Here is a 13,276-nt window from a genome sequence, read left to right as displayed (position 1 = left end):
GTTCACGCAATCTTGTAATCACTTGCACGCGACACTTGGATTATTGCCTTCTGTCAACACAAAGGTATAAATGTGATTAAATGTTATGTTCTAATATTTAAGTTTGTATAATGAAATATATGAATAAGTTTATGTGTTTTGTTATATTATTCCTTCATGTTTTATATTTTATATTTCATCTTTCAATATTTCACAACTCTAGTCACGAAGGTATGACCTTCGTGATTTTTGCTCATGACCTTCGTCCGAAGTTCATTATACCCTTGGGAAGATAATGCTTCGATGGACGAAGAGCATTAACATTTAACATTTTATGTTGTCTTGTTCTTAATTCGAAGCATTTGAGAACAAGTCACCAACACTACGCATTGCAGCTTGTTGCGTATCGACCTATCATCATCCTTTGTTCTCATCCTGTCATCATCGCACGTCATCGATGCTGCCTGCTCGCGTCCACGTGTCACTCGTCGGAAGAGTCAGTGTGTCGTCTTTTGGGAGTGTCCTTCGGTCTGTTCGCCTTGTCTTCATGGGTGTTGCCAGTGCGGCTCATCTGTGCCCCTTCACCCAAGTGTTGCCTCTGATTCCTTTTATCTCGATGAATTCGATTCAATCTGCTGTGCCCCTGCCTATATTCAATCTCATGCCCTGTTGTTCTTCCCACATCACTAGCGATGGTGGGGAGAGGGTCGTCAGCTGGATCAAACACTGTTTGAGCTCTTCGAAGGCTTTTTGCTGAGCTGGTCTCCATTGGAATACTTCTGCTGATTTTAGCACTTCGAAGAAAGGCAAGTTTCATTCTGCGGATTTTGAAATAAATCTGTTTAAGGAAGGCTTCCTGCTAACCTTTGAGCTCCCTTCCTTGACTTCGGCGGTTCCATCCGAAGTATGGCCTCTATCTTGTGTGGATTTGCTTCAATCCCTTTTAATGATACAAGGCAACTAAAGAATTTGTCCTTCTTCATTCCGAATACACAATTTTCAGGGTTGAGCTTTAGGCTCACCCTTCGAAAGTTGGTGAAGGTCTCTTGAAGATCTGAGATATGACTTTACTGCTTCGTGCTTCTGATAATGATGTCATCAACATAAGTTAAAACATCTCTGTCAAGTTGTGTGCTCAACACCTTGGCTGTCATCCTGCTGAAGCTTCCGCCAAAATTTTTGAGCCTCTAAGGCATCCAAAGATAGCAATAGGTGCCACTAGGGGTTATGAAGCTGGTCTTTGGTTTATCCTCCTTCATCCAAATCTGGTGATAGCCTAAGTAGCAATCCAGTAAGCTCATAAGTTCCGAAGTAGCGGCTACATATACTAGGGAATCAATCTGTGGCAACGGGAACTCATCCTTCAGGCATGCTTTGTTGAGGTCTGTGAAATCTATACACATCTTCCACTTGCTATTTGATTTCTTGACCATGACTATGTTGGCAAGCCATTCTGGATATGCAACTTCTCTTATGTCGTTAGCACTGAGTAGCCTTTTGACTTCGGTCTTTGCACCTTCGACCTTGTATTCAGACATTTTATGAAGCTTTTGCTTTCTTGGTCTACTGCATGGACCAACATTCAGAGCATGCTCTATGATACTTCTATCAACCCTACATAAGTCATTTGTTGACCAGGCAAAGACATGCTTGTTATAAAACAGGAATATTTTGACGTCTGATTCTTGCTCCGAAGACAGCTGGGAGCCAAAGAAAACCCTTTGATCAGCCACATCTTCGCAGAGCGGAATCGGCTTCGGCTGATCTATCAAAGATGCTTTTTCTTTGATTTTCTTCTGTGACGTTTGAGCTTGCGCTTCGGCTTCATCAGTATTGTGGACATTTTTGGGCTCTTGTAAGGTCCCTTCTGCCCTTCTTGTGGCCTCTTGACTTTCATACACTGATATGACTCTTTGATTGCTTGGTATCTTCATGCAGAGATAAACTGAGTGCAAAATTGCTTCGAAGATATTAAGTGTTCCTCTTTCAATAATTGCATTGTATGGGATCTTCGTATCGACTATCTCAAACACAACTTCTTCCGTTTTTGTGTTGTTGACATAGCCGAAGGTGATGGACATGGCTAGTTTTCCAAGGGCCAACACCTGCTACCCTCTGAAGCCACAGAGAGGATAAGTTGAATCTTGAATTTTATCTTCTGCCTCCTGCATCTGCTTGAAGGCTTTTACAAAATATGATATCTACTGCACTGCCTGTGTCAACCAAGACATTGTGGACTACAAAGCCCTTTATGATACATGAGATCACCATAGCATCTCTGTGTGGGTAATCTTCAAGACGAAGGTTCCCTTGGGAGAATGTGATGGGAATATGAGACCACTTTGTTTTGATGTAGGGTCCTTGGACACCCATATGTTGCACCCTTCTTTGGGCTTCTTTCCTCTGCCTTTTGTTTGGGTTCAAAGCTCGAGCCCCCAGTGATAGGGAGCGCATGCTTCTCCGAGTTTGATGACGAAGCTTGATGGCTTACTATGCTCTTCGTCGTGAAATCACCGGAGGTGGGCGTCAATGTTGGTCACTCATTTTTAATCCCTAAAGGTTATAAAAAACAAGGCAACACAAGTTATTATATCAAAAGCTTCTCCCTTCAATTAACTCTTTTTCGAAGGTTAATTCAAGAGAGAAGATAAAGACATAATTGCAAGGTAGTGAAAACAATATGTAAATCGAGAAGAGTAAGTTATGTCACTCATCTGGATATCTACACTCATGTTCATTTCATTCCTTTACAAAATATCAAATGGTTACAAGTGTACCTTTGTCTTCACACAAGCGAGAGATCGAAGGTATCTTCGTAGGCTGAGCGACAGAACGACTCAATGCTTCGGGCTCAAAAGCGTAATTTATGCATGGCACTGTTACTCTATTTATAGTCGTGGAATACAACTTCGGATGAAATTACAAATATGTCTCCGAGTCCTATATATAGATACTACAAACTTTATAAGGGCAACGTTGTACTTTTCCATCTACATATCTTGCGGAACAAGTCTTCCACGACCTTTATCTTCGTCTTTGCTTCGTCGGCCACAGCTCACCCGAAGCTACCTCCTTCGGCATTGACTGGCTTAGCACTTCACGAACTTGAAACTTCTTAGCTTCGCTCCTGGTGTTAGCTTCAACCTGGTGACAAAGGTGAAGACTTTTACCTGAAACTTGCTTTTCATGACGAAGTCGGTAACTTGTAGACCTTCGGCGACGAAGGCTCTCCACCACCCCCAATAATGGCTGAATGATATTAAAGGGGCACTAACAGTTGGGGACCTTGCCGATTTTCTCACTCTTTGGGATATTCTAATTGCAATTATTAAGGAATATATAGGCGAGTATATATCATGTTATACAACTACACAATAGTAAATTCATTTCCCTAAGATAACGTATTTGTTAAATATTACTATTCTAAGCATCCTAAAGGCTGGAGTTACATTTTAAATCAGAGGAAGTTTGTATACTACAGTTATTTCCATGATAGAGTAATTATTATTTGTAATTCTTTCCTATTTTCCTACCTCATGAAATGCCTTTTTTATTGTATATGATATATATTATGGGTACCATCATTATATATCAATATTAGTGTTCGTCCATGTGAAACAGAGACAATGCAGTATATCCAGTTTTGAGTTCGATTCTGCATGAAGCAGATTGCATTAATCAAAGCTGATATATATACTAATTGACTTTGATATCTAGGATTCAATCTACACTTATGTTATGGAATTTTTATTTTCTAAGTTTGAGTTTTAATCTCGTGCAGTGGCATGAATCACAAGATGTACACTGCCCACAATTGAACAGATGCATTCAAATATCACAACTCTGTCTGGAAGACGATCAACATAAAAGACCGACTATAGGTTGCATCATTGACATGCTGAATGACATGAAAACAACGACGACTGAGACAATAGTATCTCCAGGTTTCGGCCACTCAAGAAATAACTCAGGGTCTTCTGAAGAATATGTATATCTGCAATGAGTGCTTGATTGAAACTTCCTCTCTAAGAGGTCGTACAATATCCGAATTAATCATGTAATTTATCCATTTTATTATAGGAGAGCTGTGACTCGTCACACTTGCCTGGGATTCACCATGGAGAAGTCCACTCTGCTACTGAGGTAGGACTACTATCAATATTCTTGTATGCAGAGCAAGACTTCAAGTAAGTCTTTTTTTTCTCGAATACGCAGGAGAGCTGCGTATCATTATATTAAGTAGAAAAAGATGGGGTGAGGTGATAAAGAACCTCATACAACTCAACACACCACCCAACAAAAGAAAAAGAGCAGGAGCACCAGTGCACTAAGCATACTAGAGACCAACTCCTCAAATAGTATGCCGAGGTAAAAGGATATCAGATAATCCGCGAGCCCCAGCCCTACACCAGAGATGAGACTCAGCCATGACCCAATTTATGACCTTGCTAGCCCTAGGCTGCTCTCCGTTGAAGACACATTGATTGCGATGAATCCAAATGGCCCAAGCTCCTAAAATGATAAGGGAGTTCAGCCCCTTGCGCAGCTTCTTATCGGAGGGGCTAATAAGGGTCATGCTTACATTCTCCCACCAATCATCAAAAGAAGAAGAATCGAGACTGGGAGAGAGGTTCAAGTAAGTCATACGAAGACTATTAAGTTCAAGAGTAGAAAGACAGTACCTACAATTTTATAGTCAAAACTTTTTTCATTTAAGCTCAATTATGATTTTAGATGCTCACATAGGCGTTTTAAGTTAGATTTTGAAATTTAAAATCTTCAAACAAGTTTGCATGTTGACATAGTCTATGTCAAAGTTTTCTCTTTCGACGTGTTATGCAAATATATATATATTTTCGAATACGCGGGAGAGCTGCACATCAATATATTAAGAGAGGAAAAAAACGGGAATAGATCCCCAGTATAGCACTCACACACCCCACCTAGGATTACATAGTAGAGTGTTCACCGGATACAAAGGAGAAAACAACGACCTAGAACTGTTTTACACAAACAGCTCCCCAACCTGGAGGGAGGACAGGGCTTTCGCTCCTGTTAAGGACCAATACAAAGGCTCCTCCCTGCCCAGCTGGAGGGCAACAACTTTTTTAATCTGAGATAGATGGTCTACAGTCCCAAATATTCATTTTATGTTCTTAGATTCAAAATTTTGAGTTATCAAATGCCTTGGGATGCTAATATTTTAAGTTTCAAATATCTTTTCTTCTTAATATAATGATACGCCACTCTCCTGCGTGTTTGAGATAAAAAAGAAATGTATGGTCATGTATTTTTTAAAATCGTGAGACTTATGACCCGCGATGCATGAACCGTGTAGTGGGCTTCCCCTAGGATTAATAAAAAGTTGTGATATTCTATCATTTCTGTTTTTTTCTTTCAAAAATCACTTGTAGACTATTTAGCATACACAGGCAAATAAAGTATATTCTCTTCATCACTAGAGGACCCGTCACACATTGATTTGTGATGGGCCATCTTGATATTTTTCTCGAACCACACAGCAGAGTTGCATGTCAATTCATTAAGAAAGAAAAGGGGTAACCACCCAAGGGTAAACCAGTACAACACACACACTTACAAAACCAAAATAAACACAAAACTACGACCCTTAGGAGCTGGCTCTCAGGACAAAATCCTGGAGGGGTGTTGCTCCAGCCATATACCACAAATGCCCTTCAGTGGCCACACACTGAATCACATTTAGAGTATCCGGACTAACTCTCTCAAAGACACAGAAATTCCTATTTCTCCACAGCTCCCAGGAGACTAGTATCACCAAGGAGTTAAATCCCTTTAACACCTCCTTAGGCAAAGATGCAGTTGGCTATGTTGATGTTGACTCGGCGAAGAGGCTTAGTTTGGAAGAGTGGGTGGTGACTGGTGAAGTTGTTGCTTGACTCATCACTTGAACTTGAGCTTATGCCTTCACACTCAACTATTGCTCAATCGCGAACAAAGCCTCTTTCTTCCTCCTTTGCTCTTCTAGCCTTCTCTTGACCAACATGCAACATGAGTTGAGTACCTCATCTTCCAAAGCACTCGCACATGGTATGCAATCTCCTTGACCTGGCTTTAACTTCTCTTGAGCACTCATCCTCAATTGAGGAGCTTGAGGTTTGTTCTTCATCATCGCTCTCTTCACTTGAGCTTGGTTCTTGTTGCCTTGGCTAGTTCTGGCGTTTATAATTGTTTGTGGTGGCCAAACTCTTGATGTTTGGTGTTAGTGAAGAAGAGTTCTTGATGCTCATTTGAAGGCCATACACGATGATCTTGTTGATAACTTGATTCAGCATCATCTCGTCAAGTCTCTTCTCATGAAAAATGGAGATGGTCATATTATACTATGGCTTCTAAAAGAGCTCCATTGTACGCATCATCAATAATGTCTTTCACACCTAAAGCATTTATTTCATTGAAAAAAGCATTTGAATGTGAGAACATATCATATGCATTCTTGTGCTTTTATTGTTTAAAGCTTTTGAGCTTCTTAATGAGAGCATGATATTTTAAATTTTCTACATCCTTTATGCCTCCATGGTTCACAATGATAGCGTTTTGAAGTTCGTGTGCATTGGTTCAAGTAAAGACATAGTTGTAACTTGTAAGCGTCCGAGAGAAGCCATACTCTCGGATGCTAGCAAAATGATCTTCGGGACTCCGTTAGCATAAGAGAAACCCACAATGGACATGGCTTGGTGCTAATCTAGTGTCCCTGAGTCATGCATCTTGGAAGTCAAGCCCCATGCCAGCCAGTACCTAGGGCCCTACAATTCAGGGGCTTTACACAAGAGCCTCCCACATTCCCTAAGACACTCCCGATACAATGTGCGCCCCTGATCAGGTTAGTTTCATAGTGTCGAGTTGTTGATATGAGGCTCTTACCCCTCACATTTATTGCAAGAGGTGATGTTGCGGTCAAAATATGTCACTATAGTCACGCCTGAAGTTGCAGGCGTACTAGCGAACACTATGTAGTGCATGCGGCTATCAACTATGATGGACTCGACGAAGTGAGGCATTACTTTAGCAATGCCTGTAGCCACTGGTGTACCCGCGAGCACTATATTGTGTGTGCAGCTATAAAGGCTACCAACTATGCTAGACTTGATGACATGGAGTATAACTGTAGTCACGCTCGAGGCCGTAGGCGTACCGCGAGCACTATGCAGTGCATGCGATTATGATGTCTGCCAACTACGTCATACTCAATGGTCTGAGCTCTCGTACCTGCCACTATGACACATCACACTCGCCACTGTGGTACACCGAAGTCGTGCACCATATACAACATAACAACTACGACGAGATTTGAGTAGTTGGATCTCTACTGTCTGAGTAGGGATGTAACTCTTATATTCCTTGTGCTATAAAATGAAAATGTTGAGCAATGTAGAAAGTAGACATAGTTGCCACCTACGTTTAGATCTTGGCACCTAAATTCAGTCTCTAGGTTTTCAGTTTCACTCACTAGCACAGTTATCATCTGAGTTTGTAAGCTCTGTCCACGCTTGCATCTATATATCCACCATAGAGGATGTAGGGTACTACACTCAGTTGGCTAGAACCTCTCTACCATGAAAGTGGATATCCGAATTTTCGGACAAATTTAATATTATAAAATAGATATGTTGAAAATTGATGCTGATATTTTCTTATGTTTTTAAGCACATTATTATAAATAAGAAAAAAATTCTGCATAAAATTTTTATGCATTATTTGCTCCCTACGACAAAAAGGTGAATAAATATCCGAATTTTATATCTATCATTTGAGAAGATATATGATCAGATAAATTTTAGGTTTAACATTTATGAATCTTTACAAGCTCAATGCTAAAAACAAGAATACAAATTTGTACAGTAGATTCTATATTCTATTTATTCGCAATCAAAGAAAAATGACTAAAAAATTGATATCTGAATAAGTATCCGTTTCCGACCGTTTTTGTCCCAACTCTCTACATCGTGTGTGTGCATAGTACAATGAAGTTGATCCTGATGACATTTTTGGCTAGAACCGCCTCTACAAGCAGTAAACTTATGAGCAAAATATTCTATCTTTCAGAAATAAAAAAAAGGAAAAGTAATTGCCCCTCAAATTATGGAACTGGGGGGAGTAGATGACCTTACGTTCCAGGACTCTGTTTCCTCATTGTCATCATTTATCTGTAGGCAAGTACATGTGTCTCCGAGTTGCTGGAGCAGGTGCAGTCGCTGGGTGTTTCTACAGTGCCATCATCCCAGCTGCATCGAATAACCAGTATACCCAAAGGCTTTGGCGAAACAAACACTCATCATGTGAGTTAATAATTCTTAGATCTTGTTTGGATACTATTGTATTCACATCAATAAACATATGTTGAGGTGAATTAGGGTGTATAAATTAGTTTAAATGATTATACCCTAATCCACTCCAATACATAGATTAAATACGAGGATATCCCAACAAACCATTGTGTGTATACCTCTAACGGTGTTGTGGTTGCTTTGGAGTCGCAGATATTGCGTGTGTACCTCTGATGGTGTTTTGGTTGCTTTGGAATCACAGATACGCTCCCCTGGGTCGACCTCTGAGAGTAGCAAGCTACTGGACGTATACCCACTGGAGCTCCGGTTCCCATTGGAGCCAAACAAGTGCACTGAATGCCCAGTGACCCTGACAAACAGGACAGACTGTTACGTTGGTGTCTGGATTACACCGGCGAAACCTCACACTTGCCATGGCTTTTATTTTTCGTACCTGTGGTGGCAGTTTCCAAGCTCATCCTTTTTCCAGATCATGGACCCGCATTCCACATTGGTCGTAACCTTGGTAATGGACCCGCTGCAGCTGGGACTGGGACTGCAAGACACTGAGGACAAATTTCAGGTGTTGATGATTGTCATGGAATCACAGAAGGATCTCGAAAATTTGAACCCGTCGATTAGTAGCAGCACGGACAATGATATGTTGAGGCGAGTCGAGGAGTTGGGGGGCGAGGTCCACCGGGCAATCCTGAGGGCTGTCAGCTGTGATCCAGCAAGCTGCAAGCCAGAAGTGGTCCACAGTGTTCCAATGGTGTGTGTTGCTCCCTTCCATCTGCAGTACTTGTCCACAGAACACACCAAGAAGTTAGTAATTCCTTTCTAAAATAAATCAATTCATACAAGCTACTAAACTCTTAATATCCAAATAATCAAATTACATATATATGTATGTATATGTATATGTATAGTAGTTATCATAACTCAGAGTGACCATAGAATTTGACTGTGGTCACTTGCTTTTAGAGCGCGACGGATGATTATTATTTGGTTTTATCAGGTCATTTCAGCAAAAACTTTAGAGAATGTCTTATCCATCGACGTGGACCTCGATATGTGTTGGTTAGTATGTACTCCATTTGTTCTAAATTATACATCACTTTAGTGTTATTATCATATATAAGTCAAAATTGTTGTATACTATGTAACTTTGCCTAAAAATATACATTAGCATCTATAAGTTTAAATAAACTAGCTATTATGAAGATATAGTTCATTAAGAATTAAATGAAACTAATTTTATGCTCCAGACATAGTTCATGAATTTTTGTATAAACTGAAATCTTGGACCATATAGATGTTAATCTTGCACACATGGTTTATCTGGATTTCCTTTTTTATTATTTAACTGCACTATATACATTAATACATCACAGGATCCTGGCTAGTCATCGCGCAGGTTATGTTTCCATTTGGAACTACAACACACAGGTATAAAACTACATGTCTTGATATCTACAATTTTACGTGGAACTGTGAAGTATGCATGTATTTCCTCCATTCTAAATCATAAGACCATATTATTTTCACTGTGTATCTTGACACATTATATATCTAAATATATAATAAAATTATATGTATAAAATAAAATGTCCTAGTATAACTAGAATAATGAAGGGAGTATGTTTTACTTTATAGGTCGTTAAATGTACTTTGTTGATTAATTCATTGTTTGTCAGGGAAGGGTGACTGCATTGAAGGTCACCAAGGAAGCAGGCATGCTACACTCGCTCACACGTACTCGTAGTGCCACCACATCGTGTGTTTATTCGGCCAAATTTATCACTAGAAAGAAATTGTTCGCAACAGGGGACGGCTATGGGTATATCTGCATCTATGCATACACAATGGACAAAGTGAAGAAATTTGAAGCTTATCATGGCAAACCTGTCAGCTTGTTGGCTGTTCACTCAACCTACCCGTTCTTGCTTTCGTCGTCGTCTTGTGACCGCTCAATCAAGCTTTGGGCCTGGGACCAGCAATGGGCGTGCACTCGAACATTCGACGCTCACACGAGCGGAGTGCAGCATGTCAGGTTCAACCCAGCTGATGTCAACACTTTTGTTAGTGTTTCCTGTGGTGGCGCCTGTGTAAAGGTTAATTTCTTTTCCTCTTTATTATTTCTAAATCACTGATCTATCAGTTCGTTTTTTTCTGAGGATATAATCATATCTTCTCCCATTTTCTGTTCTGATTTTAACCTAATACTCATGTGCTGTAGTTTCTATCCAGTGTTGATAATCACTAGTTATTACTTGCTCCATATACTTCTATATCCATATTCAAAGTTTCTCCTTTATATTATCCCTTATTATGTATTACAAGACAGTTTAATAAGACAGCCTTCCAAATTACACTTTAATCACTTATTTATTTTATATCATATTGTCTGTGCTAATAAACTATGATAATTGATACTACATCTAGTTTAAATCCAACCGAATCAAAACTGGATCAAATGATCCATAATCTTCCAAATTAAACTTTAATCATTATTTTATTGTAGATCGTATTGTCTATATATACTAATAAACTTATGATAATTGATACTACATTTAGCTTAAATCCAACCGAATCAAAACTTGTATTATAATAATTTTAAAGTTTTAGCCTAATTATTAGTCAATGATCCTGCATCTTGTCTCATATTTTTTCTCGGATATTACAACCTGATACGTCGTGCCAAATATTGATATCTGTCATATACATATAAAAAATTGACTTGGAGTATTTAAATTTGAATACGGAACAAATATTAAATGTTCTAAAAATATACTGCGTAGTTCTAAAAAAACGTAGCGTTTTGACCATTTTTCGAGATGGAAGGATATCGAGAAATAGCTGTCCCGTTTTCATCTCTACCCTTCTTTCAATAAATTATAACCCATATATATTGTGACACTTTATTCAGAATTTATAAATTTCTCTAAATAGCAGCTAACCGAATTCCTTATCAAGGAGTATAGATTTAATTTAAAATGCATTATTGTATTGTTACGTAATTTAACGAAACACTTCCTTGCTGAACTATTGTCTTGCATGTAAATCTAGTATGAATTGTGGCACACAGTATGAACGTTACTTTGAGCCAATTTTTAATACATTAATTGTGGTAGAATAGGATACTTTATGGTATTTTTTAATTTTTATATACAGATTTTTTTCGTGAACGCGCAGGAGAGCTGCACATCATTAAATTAAGAGAAGAAAACAGTCCAAAATAGACCAAAGTACAATGCCAAAATAGGCAAAACACAAGACCACCAATTCCTGCTGCGCACAGAACTGTAGCCTCCTTCTGCGCATGAAAACAGTAGTACGCAAAAGAAGAAGAACAACAAAAAGTGCCAGCAGACCACACACACAACTGCTCTTCACTAATCACCCAAAAGAACCCTTGATCTAAAAATTGCAGCACCAGGACCCAAAGCCTCAAGATGTCTAGCACCGGCAAGCTTCCAGCACTCAAACTCATCCAAAAAAACTGTTTTCATTCCATGAATGGAAGGTCTGACACCATAAAAAACCGCCTTATTACGATGAAGCCATAAACACCAAGCCCCCAAGATGATGATACTGTTAAAGCCTCTTCTTTTGGATTTGTGCACTTGCTTACACACCTTCTCCCACCAGTCAGCAAAAGCGGACTCATTAGAGGCAGGGGAAAGATTAGCCAGCCCCAACGAAGAAAGAATGTAGTACCAAAATTGCCGCGCAAAAATGCAAGTGCAAAGGAGGTGTTGGATATTCTCCGGCTCTTGATCACATAAAGGACAAACCTCAGGATAATCCAACCCTCTTTTCTGCAGTCTATCAGCTATCCAACATTTATTCCTTATTGCCAACCAAAGAAAAAATTTGCATTTGGGTGGAGCCCAAGTCTTCCATAACCTCTTCCATGGTTCGAAAGTAATCGAACCCATGAAGAAAGCCTTATAACACGACTTCGAAGAGAACTGACCAGAGGAAGAATGAATCCACACATGTCTATCAGCCTCCTGAGTGAGCACCACTCCCCTTAATGTATCCCAAAGGTTTAGATATTGCTGCAGTCCAGGCAAATTAAGAGGGGTCTCATGTCGCTGACCCACTGCTAGTTCTCAAGAGCTTGGGCCACCGTTCTAGAAGAAATAGCCCGTTTCCCAACATTAGCCACAACAGCAGGGGCAAAATCTTGGATACGAGACCCATCCAACCACTGATCTGTCCAAAATAAAGTATTATACCCATTACAACTAGGGTAACAATTGAAGAAGTAAAGAATCTCTTGACATGTTGCTGAATAGGAAATTCCAAACCAGACCACGACTTGTTAGGATCTGTTTTTTCTAACCATAACCATTTAGTTTGCAGCGCCCAACTTTGGTAGAAATCCCAAGCCCACCTAGATTTAAAGGCCTTGTAACAATGTCCCACGAAACAAGGCAATTGCCACCATTTACCTCCTTTCTTCCTTTCCAAATAAATCCTCTCCGAATCTTGTCTATAGAATTAATCACCCACTTGGGGATTTTCATGGCAATGAGAAGATAAATCGGGATGGCTGAAAGCACAAAGCGCACCATAGCTGTCCTGCCAGCAAGACTAAGCAACCGAGCGTTCCAATTAGGAAGTCAGTCCGCAACTTTCTCGACCCAAACCATGAGATCAGATTTTCTGAGCTTCTTATCTGAAATCGGCAGCCCCAAATAAGTGCAAGGAAAAGAGGAAGAAGTGCACTGAAGAATATTGCAGCCCATCTGTACCGCCTGATCATTACACCTGATTGGGATAACGAAGCTTTTTTGCAAATTAGATACCAATCCCGTGGCTGAACCAAAGCAATCCAATATTGTTTTGACACATTGAAAGTCCTCAAACGGTTGAACAAAAAGGACCACATCATCAGCATAAATGGACAGTCTGCTTCGGGTATTAGCACCCTCCAAGCTATGCAACAACCCCCTATTTTCAGCCAGATTAAACAGACTATT

The 13,276-nt window shown here is 39.7% G+C and overlaps 1 protein-coding gene across 7 annotated transcripts in view; it reads left to right on the top strand.

The window, feature by feature from the left end:
- The window catches only part of LOC103647051 (uncharacterized), a 38,714-nt gene that overhangs the window by 7,619 nt on the left and 17,819 nt on the right, over window positions 1–13,276 (top strand). For 4 of the 7 annotated variants that reach the window (XM_035965352.1, XM_035965350.1, XM_035965353.1 and 1 more), the window contains 7 exons: window positions 3,761–3,967; window positions 4,060–4,122; window positions 8,172–8,297; window positions 8,548–9,057; window positions 9,304–9,365; window positions 9,680–9,734; window positions 9,983–10,399. In XM_035965352.1, coding sequence (XP_035821245.1) covers window positions 3,761–3,967; window positions 4,060–4,122; window positions 8,172–8,297; window positions 8,548–9,057; window positions 9,304–9,365; window positions 9,680–9,734; window positions 9,983–10,399 — 1,440 coding nt within the window. The remainder of the gene's footprint in view (window positions 1–3,760; window positions 3,968–4,059; window positions 4,123–8,171; window positions 8,298–8,547; window positions 9,058–9,303; window positions 9,366–9,679; window positions 9,735–9,982; window positions 10,400–13,276) is intronic. The other 3 variants (XM_035965355.1, XM_035965354.1, XM_035965356.1) reach the window with 1 other exon arrangement.

Source organism: Zea mays, chromosome 2, assembly GCF_902167145.1.
Source record: "Zea mays cultivar B73 chromosome 2, Zm-B73-REFERENCE-NAM-5.0, whole genome shotgun sequence".
In the NCBI taxonomy this organism is placed as follows: domain Eukaryota; kingdom Viridiplantae; phylum Streptophyta; class Magnoliopsida; order Poales; family Poaceae; genus Zea; species Zea mays.
This window is presented reverse-complemented; position numbering and strand designations above follow the sequence as displayed.